Source organism: Myotis davidii, unplaced genomic scaffold (assembly GCF_000327345.1).
Source record: "Myotis davidii unplaced genomic scaffold, ASM32734v1 scaffold132, whole genome shotgun sequence".
In the NCBI taxonomy this organism is placed as follows: Eukaryota; Metazoa; Chordata; class Mammalia; order Chiroptera; family Vespertilionidae; genus Myotis; species Myotis davidii.
This window is the reverse complement of record NW_006285258.1, coordinates 956,672-974,188: the sequence shown is the minus strand read 5'-3', so window position 1 is coordinate 974,188 and position 17,517 is coordinate 956,672. Positions and strand designations below refer to the sequence as shown.

At 40.7% G+C, this 17,517-nt stretch overlaps 1 protein-coding gene across 1 annotated transcript in view; it reads right to left on the bottom strand.

The window, feature by feature from the left end:
• The window catches only part of MYO5A (myosin VA), a 141,928-nt gene that overhangs the window by 41,577 nt on the left and 82,834 nt on the right, over window positions 1–17,517 (bottom strand). The window contains exons 21-25 of the mRNA XM_015558905.1: window positions 12,779–13,018; window positions 11,547–11,795; window positions 8,450–8,543; window positions 5,414–5,562; window positions 69–182 (exon numbers count right to left, since the gene is read on the bottom strand). Of these exons, the coding sequence (XP_015414391.1) occupies window positions 69–182; window positions 5,414–5,562; window positions 8,450–8,543; window positions 11,547–11,795; window positions 12,779–13,018 (846 nt within the window). The remainder of the gene's footprint in view (window positions 1–68; window positions 183–5,413; window positions 5,563–8,449; window positions 8,544–11,546; window positions 11,796–12,778; window positions 13,019–17,517) is intronic.

The window sequence follows — 17,517 nt, the reverse complement described above, 5'->3', positions numbered from 1 at the left end:
TCTCTCTAAAATTAATATAAATAAATGAATAAATAAAATAAAATAAAATAAAACAAAACAAAGTGTACCTCTGTCCTCAATGGAATGTCTTCAGTTTCTGCAATTTCGGTGCTAAAGGTGTATTCAGACTCATTGCTGCTGTGGGTGGAGTCTGTTCTCTTGTGTCCAGGCTTAGGTACATTCTGCAAGGCAAACAGGATATAATCCACACAACAAAATTAAACCTGGTATAGTTAAGACAGCATCCATCTTAACCTGGTTTTAATCTCTACTCACTGACTTGCTATTCTCATGACCAAATGATCCATTCCATGTTGTCTTGACCAAACTCTCACAAAAGGGTCACCTTGTGAGCTCCTCAAAGAAAGAGACATGCACCAGCAGGCATGACAAGAACAGTGGAAAAACCAAATGCTTGAATGAGAGTCACCTGTGGCTATTACAGAGTCTCCTCTGGGTTTTTAATTGTGAGTGGCCAGCCACACTGGTGGAGCATAAGTAGGATGCTTCAGCATCCACATACTGACTTCAATGTCACAATCAAGTAAACCTGACCAAAAAGTTTATAAGGTGTATTTAATGACAGCATAGCCATTTTATTGTGCTGTGTTTGGGCATAGTTAATAAAAAAGAGGGGGTTTCCACAAAGTGACTGTAATTTCTGTCACTTTTTATGCATGAAGGTGACTCTCTGGAGTCAGCAGTGGGAAGAAAGAGCAAGAGAGTCAAGAAAACTTTTCTAAGAAAGCTCTTAAGATCCTTGGGTTATTCATTCAGGGAGTCCAGGTGACACTTTATGGCACATGGTACTTATGAAACTGTGTTCAGAAAGTTTGTGGGGAGCAGAAAAGTTAAGCAATTACAGTCCCTTCCTTTCTGTAGAAGGGGCTGGAGAATGACTTGAAGCAATAAGGAAAAAAAAAAAAAGGCTGGGTTTGTGCCCCTCAGTCCTCAGGTGCCCCCAGCAGAAGAGGTGGAGAAATTTGGTGGCCTAGATCTCACAGGGTTACCGATCCTGGGAGCTTCAGAAGGGCCTCAGAGGGCTTTCTGACCTGTCCAATTTCCTTTATTACTCCCCCAACTGCAGGACAGGAGCCAGAAGCCACAGGCGGTTCTTTGCCTCTTTCCTTCTGCCATCCAGACTTTCAGGGAGCAGATCCATTAGTGCAACCAAAGTGAAGCCAGCATATGGGGCAGCTGAGTCTCCCAGGCCAGCCCAACATGCATGCCAGTGCATAGGGAAGACTCCAGAACACAGGAACCTCTGACCTATCTAGTAGTTGGGCACACACCACAGGAGAACTACCACAAATAAAGCCAAACATGCTCAGGTTACTCTGCTTACACACACAGGCACTCTGGCTTAAAGTTTCTAGCCTAAGACAACAGTTGGATAAGATGGTGTTTATTTAATAAACTAGAGGCCTGGTGCACAAAATTCATGCACTGCGGGGAGGGGGGGCTTCAGCCCAGCCTATGCCCCCTTGCAGTCCGGGACCCCTCAGGGGATGTCCACCTGCCAGCTTATGCCCGGTCCCCCCAGGGATCAGGCCTAAGCCGGCAGTCAGACATCCCTCTTGCAGTCCAGGGCTCTTGCAGTCTGGGACCCCTCACTCCTTACCGCCGGCTTGCAGTGGAGCCGTGAGCCCGGCTTCTGGCTGAGCGGCACTCCCCTTGTGGGAGCACACTGACCACCAGGGGGCAGCTCTTGCATTGAGCTTCTGCTCCCTGGTGGTCAGTGTGCATAAGTGACTGGTCGTTCTGCCAGTTGTTCCGCTGTTTGGTCAATTTGCATATTAGGGTTTTATTATATAGGATGGTGTGTTCTTAAGGAAAACAGGTCCATGAACACTAGGACAACAATTTTTAATAAGTTTATTAAAGATGTGACACCCCTATTTTCCCACATGTATGTATTTTTAAAAAAGAAATATCTTCAGGTATGAATAGAAGCAATACTATATAGAATTGCTATTTACTGTAACTTTTGCATGCATGGCAATGGTTAAGTGCGCTGGGTTGAAAACATGGGAGAATCCCAGTTCTGCCACTTGCCTGTCCCTTACCCAACTTCTCCAGGCCTCATTTTTTAAAAATATATTTTATTGATTTTTTTTTTACAGGAGGAAGGGAGAGGGATAGAGAGCCAGAAACATCAATGAGAGAGAAACATCAACTAGCTGCCTCCTGCACACCCCCCACTAGGGATGTGCCCACAACCAAGGTACATGCCCTTGACTGGAATCGAACCCGGGACCCTTCAGTCCGCAGGCTGATGCTCTATCCACTGAGCCAAACCAGTTAGGTCTAGGCCTCATTTTCATCTTCCAGAAAAAGGGGATAATATTATCTACCTCATAGGGTTTATGTGAGGATTACATAAGAGAGTGCAAGTAAAGAATTTAGCATAGTACCTGGGACATAACAAGCATTCAATGAATGGTAACTGATGCTGCTGTGATTGTTAGGACCCTGCAATAATTCAACTCCCTTGGTGGCCCTTCCATTTTCATTCAACATGCTATGCCATTACAAGGATGAACATCTGACTTGATCAGCATGTTCTCCTTCAAGATCTGTGTGCAGCACCTCCTCTTCTCCTTATCTGTCATTTCTTCCATAATTCTTTCTTCTCTTGAATCTTGTTTTACTCCCTTTGTCAAAATTATGACTCTATTGTTGACATGCTGGATTCCCTCCTTACTTGGAATTAATTATCTTCAAACACTTCTAAAGCCTGGATTCGCTGGCCTCATTATCCTTTTATTGTTCGCTTAAAACTCCGTAGCCCAGCGGTTCTCAACCTGTGGGTCGTGACCCCTTTGGGGGTCGAACGACCCTTTCACAGGGGTCGCCTAAGACCATCGGAAAACACATATATAATTACATATTGTTTTTGTGATTAATCACTATGCTTTAATTATGTTCAATTTGTAACAATGAAATTGGGGCCACCACAACATGAAGAACTGTATTAAAGGGTCGCAGCATTAGGAAGGTTGAGAACCACCTGTAGCCCTTACTTGCTTCTGCCCTACAATTGAATGTTCCTGGAGAAAAATCCTACAACACTTCTTAGTACCAGGAAAAACAAATCTAGACTCTGGTAACCAGTCACACTATCTTCACATAAGGGAAGCCCTGAGGCAGTCTATCAATTTTCCTCCCTTAAACTTCCCCACACCCATTTGAGGAGTCTATTTGATACCATTATAATTAGTTAGTTATTAATAATAGGAAAGGAACAAAAGGGAGGCCAGACATTATAGGCATATCATTTGGGCAGCTTCACCAGGAAGCTGCAACTTCACACTCCCCAGGAAACAACCGGCCCATTCCCTGCAGATTACTGAGGGAAGGAACTGGGACAATTGGGGAGATAGGCACATGTGCAATAAAGCTAGGGTGACTAGGGAAGGTACCTGTCAGTCAAACCTAGAAACAGAGAACACCCGCTAGAGTAGGCAGGGCCATTGCAAACCCTAGTAAATTTGGGAATACATAATCCCACAAACAAAGGATTTCACTCTCTTGGCTTGTGGCTCTCTTGCATTTGTCTGTGTTTCCTCCATAGCCATGTGGCCCTGTGGACCCCACATGCAATGGACTGATGGACTGCAGCTGGGAACACAAATTAAGCGACCCTGATGCTAGATTGGATACTGATTCTAGCTCCGCTGAAGCTATACTTCTTCTATGGCAGGGCAAAGGGAAATGGGACCTTGGGAAAGCTAGGGGTTTAATTCCACAGAAATAAAGCTCTCTACAATACCTCATCCTCCTGTGTGGGTCTCAGAAAATTCCTTTTCTTGGGATCACAAGAAGCCCACTCCCAAGAGCAAGGGAAGGGAGCTTGGAGCTCTCCTCACTGATAACATATTTACTACAAAATGCTTCAGTAGCATTGTGGCAGTGGGAGCTCATTTGTAGAACAATGTCAATGAAACATTAGCCAAGAACCCATCTGGTAGTTGCTAAGTTCTAATCATTAAAATAAGATGCTGCTATTAATATGTCAATACTCCTAAATATAAAGTCAAATTTTTTTATTCTCACCAAACATTTCCTGAAAAGGCTGCAATCTTGATTGTATCTGGAACTAGGAAACCAAACTACCCCTGAGGCTCCTTCCTCTGACCATTCTGTTACCCAAGAGGAATGACAATGAGTCACAGGCGTCCAATGGAGAGGGAAATAGGCTGAGAAATCAGAAAACAAGCAGCTAAACTACTCCAGGAACTTGGTTACATCTTTGTTTTTCCACAGCACAGCTGGGAACAAAATCAACAGCAGGCAGACTTGCTCAGCAGGAAGGACTAGCCCTGTAAACTGCTGATGGAAATCACTGGAGGGTCTTCTCTAGAGGTGGCTGCCCCTCTGACTAAGGAGACCCATTGACCACACAGGACTCTAGAGAAAGCTGGGAATGAGAGAATGTGAACAAAGAAAGGTTTCTCCAGGGCCAAGTGTAGCAGAGAGAGCAAAGAGGATAGGACTTAATGAGGGTCCTTCCAATCTATCCATTGCAAGGATAACGGTGACCTAGTCCTACTTCTAATTGCTCTTTGTCACATATAAATCACAGAGTAGAATAGTGAGGTTTGAAATAATGGTCCAACTGTGGGATTTGTTTAGCTTTTTAACCTCTTTGAGACTAGGCTTTCTCATTTCAAGGTGGTAAATGTATTTAATTTCTTTTCTTACATAATCTCTTTTATTTTGACTTTTTAAACATCACATTTTAAAGAACTTTGTCAAAGGATCCAGATTGAGGCAAAATTTGAAGCAAGTACTGAACCCCACAGATATAACATTATTTATTTGTTTAAAAGATATTTCAAAGCATTTCTGGCCATTTGTACATGAAGTTACCTTAAAGGCTGACACTTTAGGGAACAAGAGAGCTATGGATTTCTTTGTTTCCTGATAGTAAGTAAATAGGGAGAACTCTTAAAAGGTACACTGGCAAATGCAGAAGAGTCCTTGAAATAGATCATTTATTACAAATAGAGGCTGAATCTTCCTTTTGTAGGAATATATCTCTGAAATTATAATAAAAACCAGTAGAGGAAAATAAGCATATAAATATTTCCTTTATATGCAAATTTTACATTAAGTCATTCAATACAGGAAACAAAGTCCAGCTACACTGACTTTAACTATCTTATAGTCCAGTCTTTAAAGTGTTTGACTTTATAAATTATTTATAAATAAAGTTATATGATTTCTGAGATTTGCTTTAAAATAATCCAACCCATTGGATGGGGTGAGATGGAGGGGTAGAAAAGTGTTTTCCATTTTGGAACTGGGTGATGAGTACAAGGAATACATGGGAGTTCTTTCTCCTATTCTATCTACTGTTGTATATGTTTAAAATTTTTCATTTAAAAAAAAGCAAAAGTAGATGACCTACCAACATCAGAGTCATCTCTTCCTTGAGGTCATCATATCGTTCTTCTAAGCGACTGAACTCATTCAGAAGGTTCTGATATCTCAGCCTTTCATCATTAAGATCGAGTTCCAGTTGTTTCGTTTCTTCTACCAACTTCTTCTCCATAGTCTCTGAAGAAAAGAGGAAAAAGCATATCGAAGACAGCTCCACAGAATACAACAGTACAAGCATGGACCCTGACTTCCAGTTTCTCCACAGGGGTTTTACTTTCAGCACCACTACGATCTGTGAAGAATATCTTCACAGTCAATGTATGGAAATAGAAGGCCTGGCCAGGTAGCTCAGTTGGTTAGAGCATCGTCCCGTTAGCCAAGGTTGCAGGTTTGACCTCTGTCAGGGCACACACAAAAATCAACCGATGAATGCATCAATAAGTGGAACAGCAAATCAATGTTTCTCTCTCTTTCCCCATTCTCTCTAAAATAAAATAAAAAACAACAAGAAAAAAATATCATGACCCAAAACTGAAATAACTCATTGATAACAGTAATTATCATCTGTGGAATTCTTCCATGAACTACAGACTTAGTGCGTCTAGTTCACTGGTCATAGCAATGCTTGAAGAACTTCCACTAGTCACTGTCTAGTAACAAAAGGATACATGTTTTATTCCAATAGTATTCTGTTTCAGGTTATATTAGTGCACTCTGTCAAAAAGTCAGATATGCCCCAGTCTCTGAGGGAATGGCGGCTTCCCAGTGGACCTGGCTGTCCTACTCTACAGTCTCTCCACTCGTCTGTAGCCAGGTTCTCTTTATCAATTTTCCAGCCCTCTGAACGCCCCGCTGTCCTATTACGTTCCCATTTCTAATCAGGTACGCTCCGCTCCCCATGCCTGTCAACTGTGTTACTTCTCCTGTGTGCTGCTGGGGGAACCCACTCCACTCTGACCCTCTCTGTTGCTAGTGGCTTGCATTTGGCTAGAACAGCAACTGGAGATTGGAGATTAGCCCCTGACTGCAGATAAAGCAAAATAAAAAAGCCTCAAATCTCAGCTATATATTTTAACTTGATGAGCCAACCAGTCACATTTATAAATATTAAATTTGCTCCCATTCTGGTCCACTTTACCCTCATATTTTGTGGCTAAACCTTAATCTGCCCTGCCCACTTTTATTGCTTCACCATTTCTTTCTCTGTCAGCTCCAAGAGGGCAAGGGCTGCCAAGTATGTTGTCTCAACTGCTTCCCTGGTGCCATCACAGTGTTTCCCTACCTAAGGCTTTAATAATTTATAAATGAATGAGTGGAAGAATTTCTTCTCTATATAACATTCTATAAATTGCCTTTTATTCCTACCAGTTTGCAGAAGCTGCCCAAAGCTACCAACAAATTGTCCCTGGGCAAATCTATTTTCCTAGCAGCTTTATTTCCATGTCTTCAGTGTCTGTTTTGTTTTCCCCTTCTCTTCTGAATATTTTTTTTCTCCCCCCACCCTCCCTTATCCCTTACCTATGGTTATCCTATAAGGCTTAATTCCAGGTTTTCTTCTCTTTCCTTTACATTATTCCCTTGGGAGGAAGGAGGCAGTGTGGGGGAAAGTACAGAGGGTCCTCTTATCATCACAACTTCGATGGGTACTTAAGGCTCATTTCTTTTTGCTCTAATCTTTCATCTTAATTTGGTTTCAGAACATCTCTATCTGGAGGCCCTAGCTGACAACCAAAATTTAACACTCTAACAACTGATCTCAATTTTCCTCATAAACAGGTACTTACTTTTCTTATTCAAACTCCTCATTACTAATAAAACACCATTATTGTTTTGAAATCCCATACTAAAACGTTAGAATATTTTTTTTAAATATATTTTATTGATTTTTTACAGAGAGGAAGTGAGAGATATAGAAAGTTAGAAACATCGATGAGAGAGAAACATCGATCAGCTGCCTCCTGCACATCTCCCACTGGGGATGTGCCTGCAACCCAGGTACATGCCCTTGACCTGAATCGAACCTGGGACCTTTCAGTCCACAAGCCGACGCTCTATCCACTGAGCCAAACCGGTTTCGGCGACATTAGAATATTTTTATTCTTTTTTTGAATACCACATCAAAAGCATTGTGTTGATTCTTTTCATATTATATATCCTCATTCCAATCCATCTCTTCCTTTCCATTTCCACCACCAACTACTGCAGTTTAGATCTGTACCTTCTTATACCATGTTTATGAACACAGGGATTTCTTATAAATTATCGTCATTCTAATCTTTCTCACAAAGAGCAAATAGAATAAATATTTACATTCATTTAGTCCTCTATTCAAAATATCCGTGGGCTTTACTGTTAGTTTGTTTGGTAGCAGAGTGGTGGATCTTGGGAGAATAATACCCATTAGCTTAGCAAGAAGTAAGCAAATAAAAATAATACACACAGACACATATACACATATACATATTAGCTCAATGATTCTTCCTAAATCAACAGGATTCCTTTAAGCCATAACTGATAAATCATACACGAAGAACAATTAGTATTTTTAACTACATATGGTATTGACTAAACATGAGTTCACATTTGTACATAGAGAGACCAGATTTAAGTTCACCAACTGTTTCAACCAAAATATTTAGAGCGCCTGCCTCTCAGAATTTTATAAATTTACTAATGGCAGCCTCAGCTTTTAAAAATATTTGAGCTCTAAGCCAAGTTGTATCTTATACCCTGGCCGGAAGGTTGCTGGTTCAATTCCTGTTTTGTGGGTTTGATCCCCGTTTGGGGACTATATGGAAGGCAACTGATCAATGATTGATCCTTCCTTCCTTCCCTCCCTCCTTCCCTCCCTCCCTCCCTCCCTCCCTTCTTTCTTTCCTTCTTAACCTGGCTACTAGGAAAGGTAAAATGACACATGTGGCATCATTTCTATTGGCTAGTGCTATCCAGGCCCTAACCTCCTTCCCTCCTTCCCTCTTTTGAGGAGGATTAAAAAAAAATGGCATCTTATAAAACTTTGGGAGGTTGGTTAGCATGCATTAATTTGAACCCACGTGAGCCTTACCTGTCATCTCCTTAGCCTGTTCCACGATAAGGTGATTGAGGGCCTCTTTTTCCTGCTTCAGCAACGTATTTTCTTCCTTCAGAGTTGATACCACCTATAAAATGAAATAAAATGAGGCAGCTGCAATGGACAGAGCAAACCAAGCCCTAAGTATAAAGCCCACACTGCAGTCACTCACTCCTTCCACATCTCTGTGCCTCATTTCTTTGCACAGTTATGGCTAGTCGTCTTTCAAATTTGGTTCAAGCAATACCTCCTCCAGAAAGCCTTCCTCTGGAGCCTCCAGAAACTCTCTCCAAATAAGTGTTTCTTTTCTGGGCTACTATAGGACCCTGCATATGCCTCTTTATAGTCCTTATAAATGATTTACTTTTACTTCCCTAATAGACTAGAAATTCCTGGAGGACAAAGATGATTACTGCTGTTGTTTTACTTTGTACCTTGAGCATTTAGCAATTGCCTGGCACCTCGTAAGCATTTGCTCTTAAAGCAACTATAATGCCTTTTCACCTCAACAGCCAAGCACAAAGCTACGCACTTACCCATGATTCAGGTAGAAAATTGAAGAGGTTAAGAAAGACTTGAAGTCAAGGAACTGGAGAGCATTATTCTAAGTGAAATAAGCCAGTCAGAGAAAGATAAATATCACATGATCTCACTCATTTATGGAATATAATGAGCAACATGAACTGATGAACAAAAACAGATCCAGAGACAGAGAAGCATCGATCAGACCGTCAAACCTCAGAGGGAAGGTAGGGAAGGGTGGGGGTAAGGGGAAGAGAGATCAACCAAAGGACTTATATGCAACCAGAAAGGCCTAACCAATGGACACGGACAACAGGGGGGTGAGGGCATGAGTTGGGGGGATGGGGGGTAATATGGGGATAAGGACACATATGTAATAACTTAATCAATAAAAACATTTTTAAAAAAAGACAGTTGCAGGGCATTTTGGTTCTGGAAACTCACTGAAGATTTCCTGACACGTCCTGCTGTTGGTCTTGAAAAAGAGAATTTCCTTTCATCCCCTTTTAAGAGTTTTGCAAAGTTGTAAACTAGTCCTTTTACCCCATGTTTAAGCACTAACCTTACTACAGTGAATGCACTTAATGCCACTGAACTGTATACTTAACAGTGGTTAATATGGTAAATTTTATGCTATGTATATTTTAATAATTAAAAAAACACACAATTGCCGAAACCGGTTTGGCTCAGTGGATGGAGCGTTGGCCTGCGGACTGAAGGGTCCCAGGTTCGATTCCGGTCAAGGGCATGTACCTGGGTTGTCACACAATTAACTTAACTTTCTAGTTCCTAGTTGGATAAGGATTCCCAGGAAGCAAAAGTCAAAAGCAAAGACAACTTTGCAAAGTTCATAATTTACTCAGTTCATCTCTGCAATAAAATAATGTACTTGTGATGAGTGAAATCTAAATTTCTTCTCTAAGCATAAGTTCAAGGAACTCTAAAAGTGATAGCTAATAATAAAGATAAGTGTCGGGAGTTCAGATAGAGAGTGAGGGCTCTGTGACAGGATCCCTGGAGAACAGGAAGTAAACAGCAGCACTGGCATAGCGGAAGTCCCCAGGTGTTCCTTCGGAGGGTCCAGTCTCCTCTCTCCATACTGGCCTGGCCTTACCTCCACCTCAACAGGAAGACCCGAGTTCCCTATGCTCTTGAGAGAAACTGTTCTTTATCAGGGGTATGCTTTTTCAAAATACATGCGCCTCATCCACATTCCCAGCGCTTGGGCAGGTATCTTTAAAAAGAACTCCCTAGGAGATTCTGATATACACTCCTGGTTAAGAAGCACAGGTCTAGTGTACCTTCTAGGCTCCTTGAAGGCACATAGCTTTCCTGATCATAAAGCTGGCTGTCACAGTGAAGTTTTTTCATTCCACATTGCTACACTCTATCCAAAAGAATAAGCAATAATGCCTATAGCTAGCCTGTGAAAAGCAGATAAAAAAAGAAAGGAGAAATCTGTATCTGTTCATGTGTGCTATTCTATCAGACTAGAAAGGTATGAACTTGACTTTAAAGAGGAATTTTCCTACAAGCTTAAATACTCTAGATTCAGAGGAATCTGGAAAGCTTCTGTGGACTCAGAAAATGGCAACAAGAAAAAAAGAGAATTGCTTTGAATGCATTTTTAAATTCTGACAGAACAAACTTGCCATGTCAAATAACACATATTAATGGCATTGCTGTTTCCATAATACAGAGCCCAGATCTGCTAGAGAAATAGGAGGAACTGTTTTGTTGGGACCCTGATACCATGGAAGGACTGCAGTTGTATTAGGTGCCCTCTCCTAGGCTCCTTCGGAGACGCTCACTGAGCTCAGAGGACTAATATCAGCGCAGAAGCAGAGCACCAGGATTCTTGCTCATAGTTACAACCAACACAGTGAACTCTGTTTTCACTCACAGGTGGTCACATTAGTGGACTCTCTGAAAACTACTTGGTTCCCCAGTAAGCCTTATGTTGAGGCATTTTTATTTTGTTTAAGCAGTGCATCTCATTGCTGCTTGAGAACCTTAATGTTTTCTGTCTTTAGTCAAGTTTTAACATAAGTAAATACAAATTTGTAGTGTGGAAACACTGGTCAATCTGTAAAAAAAAATTTTTTTTTTTTTTGGTTTTGTTCTATCTGCATAGCAGCTCTTGGCTAGTCAGTGTGCAGACATGTGGATTTCTCCCTTGGACTTCTCAACATAGTCTTAATTCATTTTCATAAAGCTCCCTAGCATCAGCTATTGAGAGTTCATGATTTACTTTTTAATCACGTTAACCCAAGAAAAAGGAGTCTACTCTCCATCCAGACCTATGCATGTAAAGAAAAAGAGTATATATATATATAGTAGGGACATGGCTATTAATTTTCTTCTTACAATACTGCTTTCCTCTGTTCTCATCATAGTCAAAAGTTTCTACTAAAACAGCTACTGACTCATCATGTGGAAGAAATGCTTGGGAAACACAAATAATAAAATTTATATTTCAGCTCTGAAACCAACATTGAGCCACAAGGGCCAGGTCAAGATGATGGCACGTTTCCTTTGTAAAAAGGATGTGAAACTAGTTCCTTCTCACCTGCTCGGTCTCTTGCTTGTATCTATCTGCACGTTCCTCGATGGATTTCTTCTCTGACCGAGTTTGTTCCAGGTCTTTCCGGAGCTTGGCAACTTCTTCCTGTAGACTGAGAACCCGCCCAGTGGCAATCCTAGCCTCCTCCTCGCTTAGCTGAAGGCGTTCTAAGTCACTTCGTAGTTTCTCAGTCTCAGAGTTGTATATTCCTTCCAGATTGGTCAATTTCTCCATGAGGCATTTGTAGTCTTTGTTCTTTAAACACACACAAACAGTAAGTAAATAGACATGCCATCAAATGTATTTACTCAGAAAACTAGGCATATTCATCACAGTCTTGCTATATCATCATAATCTTACAGTATCTAACCAAGATTCTAAGCACAACATTGATAGTAACATAATCAATACTCTCTTAGTGATATAAAGAGAGAAGAGAATAGACAGCATTATTTCTGTTTTACACAATGAACAACATAGATGTGATTTTTTTCTTAGCTGCAAGGCGAGTTACCAGAGAAAATTCTTAATTTCCTGATTCTTAATACAAAAATAGGAAAATCTATACTTGCTTTTGAAAACAAATCATTGTGCTACTAAAAGTCATGTGCTAGCCAGGTGATGCATAAGAATGATAAAATGGCCTCAAAATCACAAATTTCTTACAGATCTCTTTGTTTACTACCTCAAGCTCCTACTCACACTCAGAAAACATTTCTGATGAACCCTATTTCATTGTGGGCTTTTTTGCCCAATGTAGTATTTATGTAGTACTAATTACCTTTATATCATTTGCATGTGCTAAAATATTACTTAGTAACTATCTCTAAGAAACCAAACTTTTATCTCTGCCAAAAGGCTGAAGATTCCTCAGAAGCATGGACATCTTACTGCTTCTTTTGTCACCTCACTGTTAAACAAGTCACCTGTGAAAGGAGCATTATAGTACATGCAAATGACTGGCAGTGACGAAAGAGCTTGGTGAAGTATAAAGTACACTATGGCTCTTAGTCACAAAGGTCTGGAGTGTTAGTAAATCTGGTTGTATTCTCAAAAATAGTTTCCTGCAGTGATACTCTTACCTATGAACTCATCACTATTTCCATACTCATAACTGTCATTATTATTTTACTTTTCTGCTAAGACCAAAGGGTAAAGTCCAGGGGAGACACCGCTGACCACAATCCCAGTGGGCTTCTTTAGGCATGCTCACTTTCAGGGTCCTGTTCAAAACACACCTGTTCATCAACTTTGCGCTGCAGCTGCATGATCTTGTTCTCCATGCCGATGTGGAGTTTCTTATAGCGCTCCACAGAGCGGGCCTCAATCTTGAGCTTCTTCAGCTCGCGCTTGGCTATCATCCGCCGTAAGCAGCACTGAAGGTAGATGATGGCATGCAGGCTCCTCTTGTAGTAGGTGCGAGCCAGCCAGCCTCGGACCCACTTCTGAATGATGACTGCTTTGTGGTCACGGAGTATCTGCAGAGAAAGGTATGTACAACATCAGACTCTAGACTAGACTCAAGGTTCAGTTCTATCAACCTATGACTCAGGCTGAGAAGCCATAAAGCGAAAGACACAAAAGTTGAAGTAACAATGTAATATGAAGACTGTACATATAACAAATATATGCAAGCACAAAATTGTTTTACAAGGTGATTTAAAAAGTAGACTTTAAAGGGTGATTTAAGAAACAGAGAATACACCAAGCATGTCAAACTCATGGCAGGCAGGCCACAGGCCTTGTTTAAATAAATAAGGCTTGCAGACTGGTGGCTGCGCATTTGACATGCTTGGTGTACACACAGAAGCTATCTAAATAAAAGGCACCAGCTTACTAAAAGGCAAACAATTCTAAAAATAAAGAAAAAACACACTAGGTGTCCTATTGGTGCATGATATCTGTCGCAACAGACAATCCTCTATAAAGTGAACAGAACTTGGCACCCTGTGAATTACATGCTATTAAAATAAAAGACTTGGCCACCACCCTTACTGCTGATACCATCTCACTGTGCATTAGATCTATGCTTCTTGAGGACATGGAATATGCCCAGTAAGCTGCCTGTGGAGGCCAACAGTTGGAGTATTGCAAAGTTTATTATTAATTTATTGATTTTTTCCCAGAAACAAACAAAAAATGACACTGTTGGTTGCCCTATTTGAGGAATACTATTCTAGTGAGGATTTCCCATTGCTGTTTCAAATGTAACAGGAACCCACTTATGGGAGTCAAAGGTAGTAGGGATAAAGCTTTAAAAGGAAAGCTAAAAGTAAGATAGAGGGAAATAAACAAATCTTAATTTTGATTTTGTTATACTTTCTAAATAAGAAGATATTCCCCTAAATTTATAAATAACTTATAACAAAAGATCGCCTTATAGAAAGAATTTCTTATCACTAAGACCATCAAGCAGAGATTGTCTAGCCCTGGCTGGTGTTGCTCAGTGGTTAGAGTGTCAGCCCACACACTGAAGGGTTACAGATTTGATTTCCAATCAAGGACATGTACCTGGGTTGCAGGTTCGATCCCCAGCCCTGGCCAGGACATGTGCAGAAGGCAAATAGTCCATTGATGTCTCTCTCTCTCTGCCTTTATCTCTCTCTTTTTCTTTCCCTCCCTCTCTTCCACTCTCTCTTTAAAAAACAAACAAACAAAAAAACAATGGAAAAAATACCCTCTGGTAAGAATTAACAACAACAAAATGCAGAGATTTTCTAAACCAAGTATGTCAAACTTGTGGCCTGCAAGCCGCATGCCTCGTTTATTTGGCCCGTGTTAGCCTTTGAGTTTGACATGCTTGGTCTAAACAATTTCCAGGAATGATGGAAAAGAAAATCTTGAAATTAATAAAGGGTGAACTATTAAAACATTCTAAGGTCCTTCTTTGATTTTATAAAACAACTCTTGTATGATATAAATGATATTTAAATGTATGCACTCAAGTGATTACTTACTAGTAATTATTAGTGATTATTAGCACTTATTAGTAACTAGAGGCCTCAGATGTTCTCCTGTAACATATAGAGATCTGATTTATTAAGGCAACCAAAGCAGTAATTTTTCAGAGTATCATTAGCATATTATGCTTTGATTGGTTGAATGGCGACTAGAAAACCGGACACTTAGCATATTAATTAGGCTTTTATTATATAGGATTTTTACAAATGAACACAATGTATCTCTTAGGAAACTTTCTAAATGTAAACATTTCTGGCCTGGCCTGCGTGGCTCCTTGGTTGAACATCAATCTATGAACCAGGAGGTCAGGTTTCAATTCCTGGTCTGGGCACATGCCCAGGTTGTGGGATCCATCCCCATTGTGGGGCGTGCAGGAGGCAGCTAATCAATGATTCTCATCGTTGATGTTTCTATCTCTCTCTCCTTCTCCCTTCCTCTCTGAAATCAATAAAAATATATTTTTTAAAAGATTCTAAAACCATCTATTCAAATAGATAGCAGTTTAATAAAATCATTAAAACAATAGTTCCTATTTTTGGGTTATGGATCTGAGGAAAACAATGAAAAAAAGTCCATTCTAGAGGATACAGTGAAGAAATAAGTGGTTAAGTATTAAACCCCCAAATACAAAATAAACCTAAGTGCTCAGGAGACCTTTGCCAAGTCAAGGCTCCCCTTCGGCTGCTTATCTATTAATGCTAAGACAGTCTGCTTTCCACTGAGTGCAGTCACTGTGCATCACGCTGCAGTGAGGTCCCATCCTGAGCCCTCCCCGAGCATCATGACCCCAAGGGAGCCTCTTGTCTTATCCTGATGAGTAGTGACCAACTGGATAAGACTCAGTAATGGCAAATTTCAGACTTTCAAAGTCAAGCAGCACACAGTGGCAAAGCTATGAATGTTAATTTTCCTATTCCATTTCCTTCTCTCCATGTAACTTCAGACATTGGTCCATTTCTGTAATTTCAGTCAAGTGGAAACAGTATATAATTAGATCTTTCATTCGCAATTTCATCTCCATTAGTGAGGTAGAGATATTAAACAATGTCTCCTCTCCCTTAGATTCCCAAGCCATAAGAAGGGGAAGCCTGGACTGGAAACACCGAAAACACGGCCCAAAGAAGCACTAGTGGCCTATACGTGAGCTGGCCTCTAACTGCCACTCCCATGTGTCGTCAGTTGGAGCTGAGCAGGCCAGACACTGCTACTGCTCAATCAATGGCCTCAAAACCCAGTTCAGATGATCCTGAGGAGAGTCGTCAAGAAAACTTAAGTGTAACCAGTTTGGTGTATCTAAAAGTTGAATAAGGCGTTTCCTTCCCCTGAAAGCACATGCTTGTAGAGAAAGAACACCAGAGTATAAAGCCAGCACGGGCAGAAAGAAAGAGCTGGAGTAGCTATTCTCAAATTTTCTTCAAAACACAGCCATTAAATATTCTCATTCAAGCCTCATTAGTTTTTCATTTTCTTTGTTGTCTAAAATTACTTCAAAATAAAGTAAAATACATACATGAATAGGGCTTAGGCCACCCTCACAGACTGCCTGTGATTAGAGACCTGTCCCTCAAAGCACTCTATTGATGCTTCTTCTACCAGTGGTGCCCACAGAACTCCGAGATCTACCAGTGGTTCTTAACCTTCCTAATGCCGCGAACCTTTAATATAGTTCCTCATGGTGTGGTGACCCCCAACCATAAAATTATTTTCGTTGCTACTTCATAACTGTAATTTTGCTACTGTTATGAATCGTAATGTAAATATCTGATATGCAGGATGTATTTTCATTGTTCACGACCCACAGGTTGAGAACCGCTGAATTCTAGACTGTACTTCTGGCTTGTTAGGAATATATCATGAAGGACAAACTCAAAACCTTGCCAAAATGAAAGAGAAAAACCTTTCAACTAGATCATGTATTGTCCGAGGTGATGATTAAGATTAATCTGGTGCCCAGCCAGCATGGCTGGCTCAGTGGTTGAGCATCAACCAATGAACCAGGAGGTCACAGTTCGATTCCCGATCAGGGCACATGCCCAGCTTGCGGACTAGATCCCCAGTGTGGGGCGTGCAGGAGGCAGCCGATCAATGATTCTCTCATCATTGATATTTCTATCTCTCCCTTCCTCTCTGAAATCAATAAAAATATTTTTTTAAATTAATCTGGTGACTCATTATTTTTGTCATGTTGATTATTGCCAGATAAAAAGATTATTTGTCAAAAATGCTCAGAACATCATATTCTAGTCAGTACAAGTTTAACCACATTAATGGTTTTTTTTAATATATTTTATTGATTTTTTACAGAGAGGAAGGGAGAGGGATAGAGAGTTAGAACATCGATGAAAGAGAAACATCGATCAGCTGCCTCCTGCACATTCCCCACTGGGGATGTGCCTGCAACCAAGGTACATGCCCCTGACCAGAATCGAACCTGGGACCTTTGAGTCCGAAGGCCGATGCTCTATCCACTGAGCCAAACCGGCTAGGGCCACATTAATGTTATTTATCTCTTTTTCACTACAGTAAATTATTCCAAGGTTTTTCATTCTTGGAACAAATTTCCACACATATGTCATATATTCTACCTCTTCAAAGCTCACCACAGTGAGTTAAATAGAGGCCCCCAAAGATATCAGATCCTAATCTGTGGAATCTGTCAATGGTACCTCATTTGGGAAAGGGGTTTTTGCAGATGTGATTAAGTTAAAAATGTTGAGATGAGGAGATTATACTGGATTATCCTGGTGGGGCCTAAATCCATCACAAATATTCTCATAAGAGACAGACAAAAGAAGGGAAGTTAGACACACAGTAGAGATGTTGACATGAAGATAAAGGCAGAGATTGGCCCTAGCCAGTTAGGCTCAGTGGATAGAGCGTCGGCCTGCGGACCAAAGGGTCCCAGGTTCCATTCTGGTCAAGAGCATGTATATTGGTTGCACGCTCCTCGCCAGTCTGGGCCCTGGTCAACCAATTGATGTGTTCCCCTCATATCAATGTTTTTCTCTTTACCTCT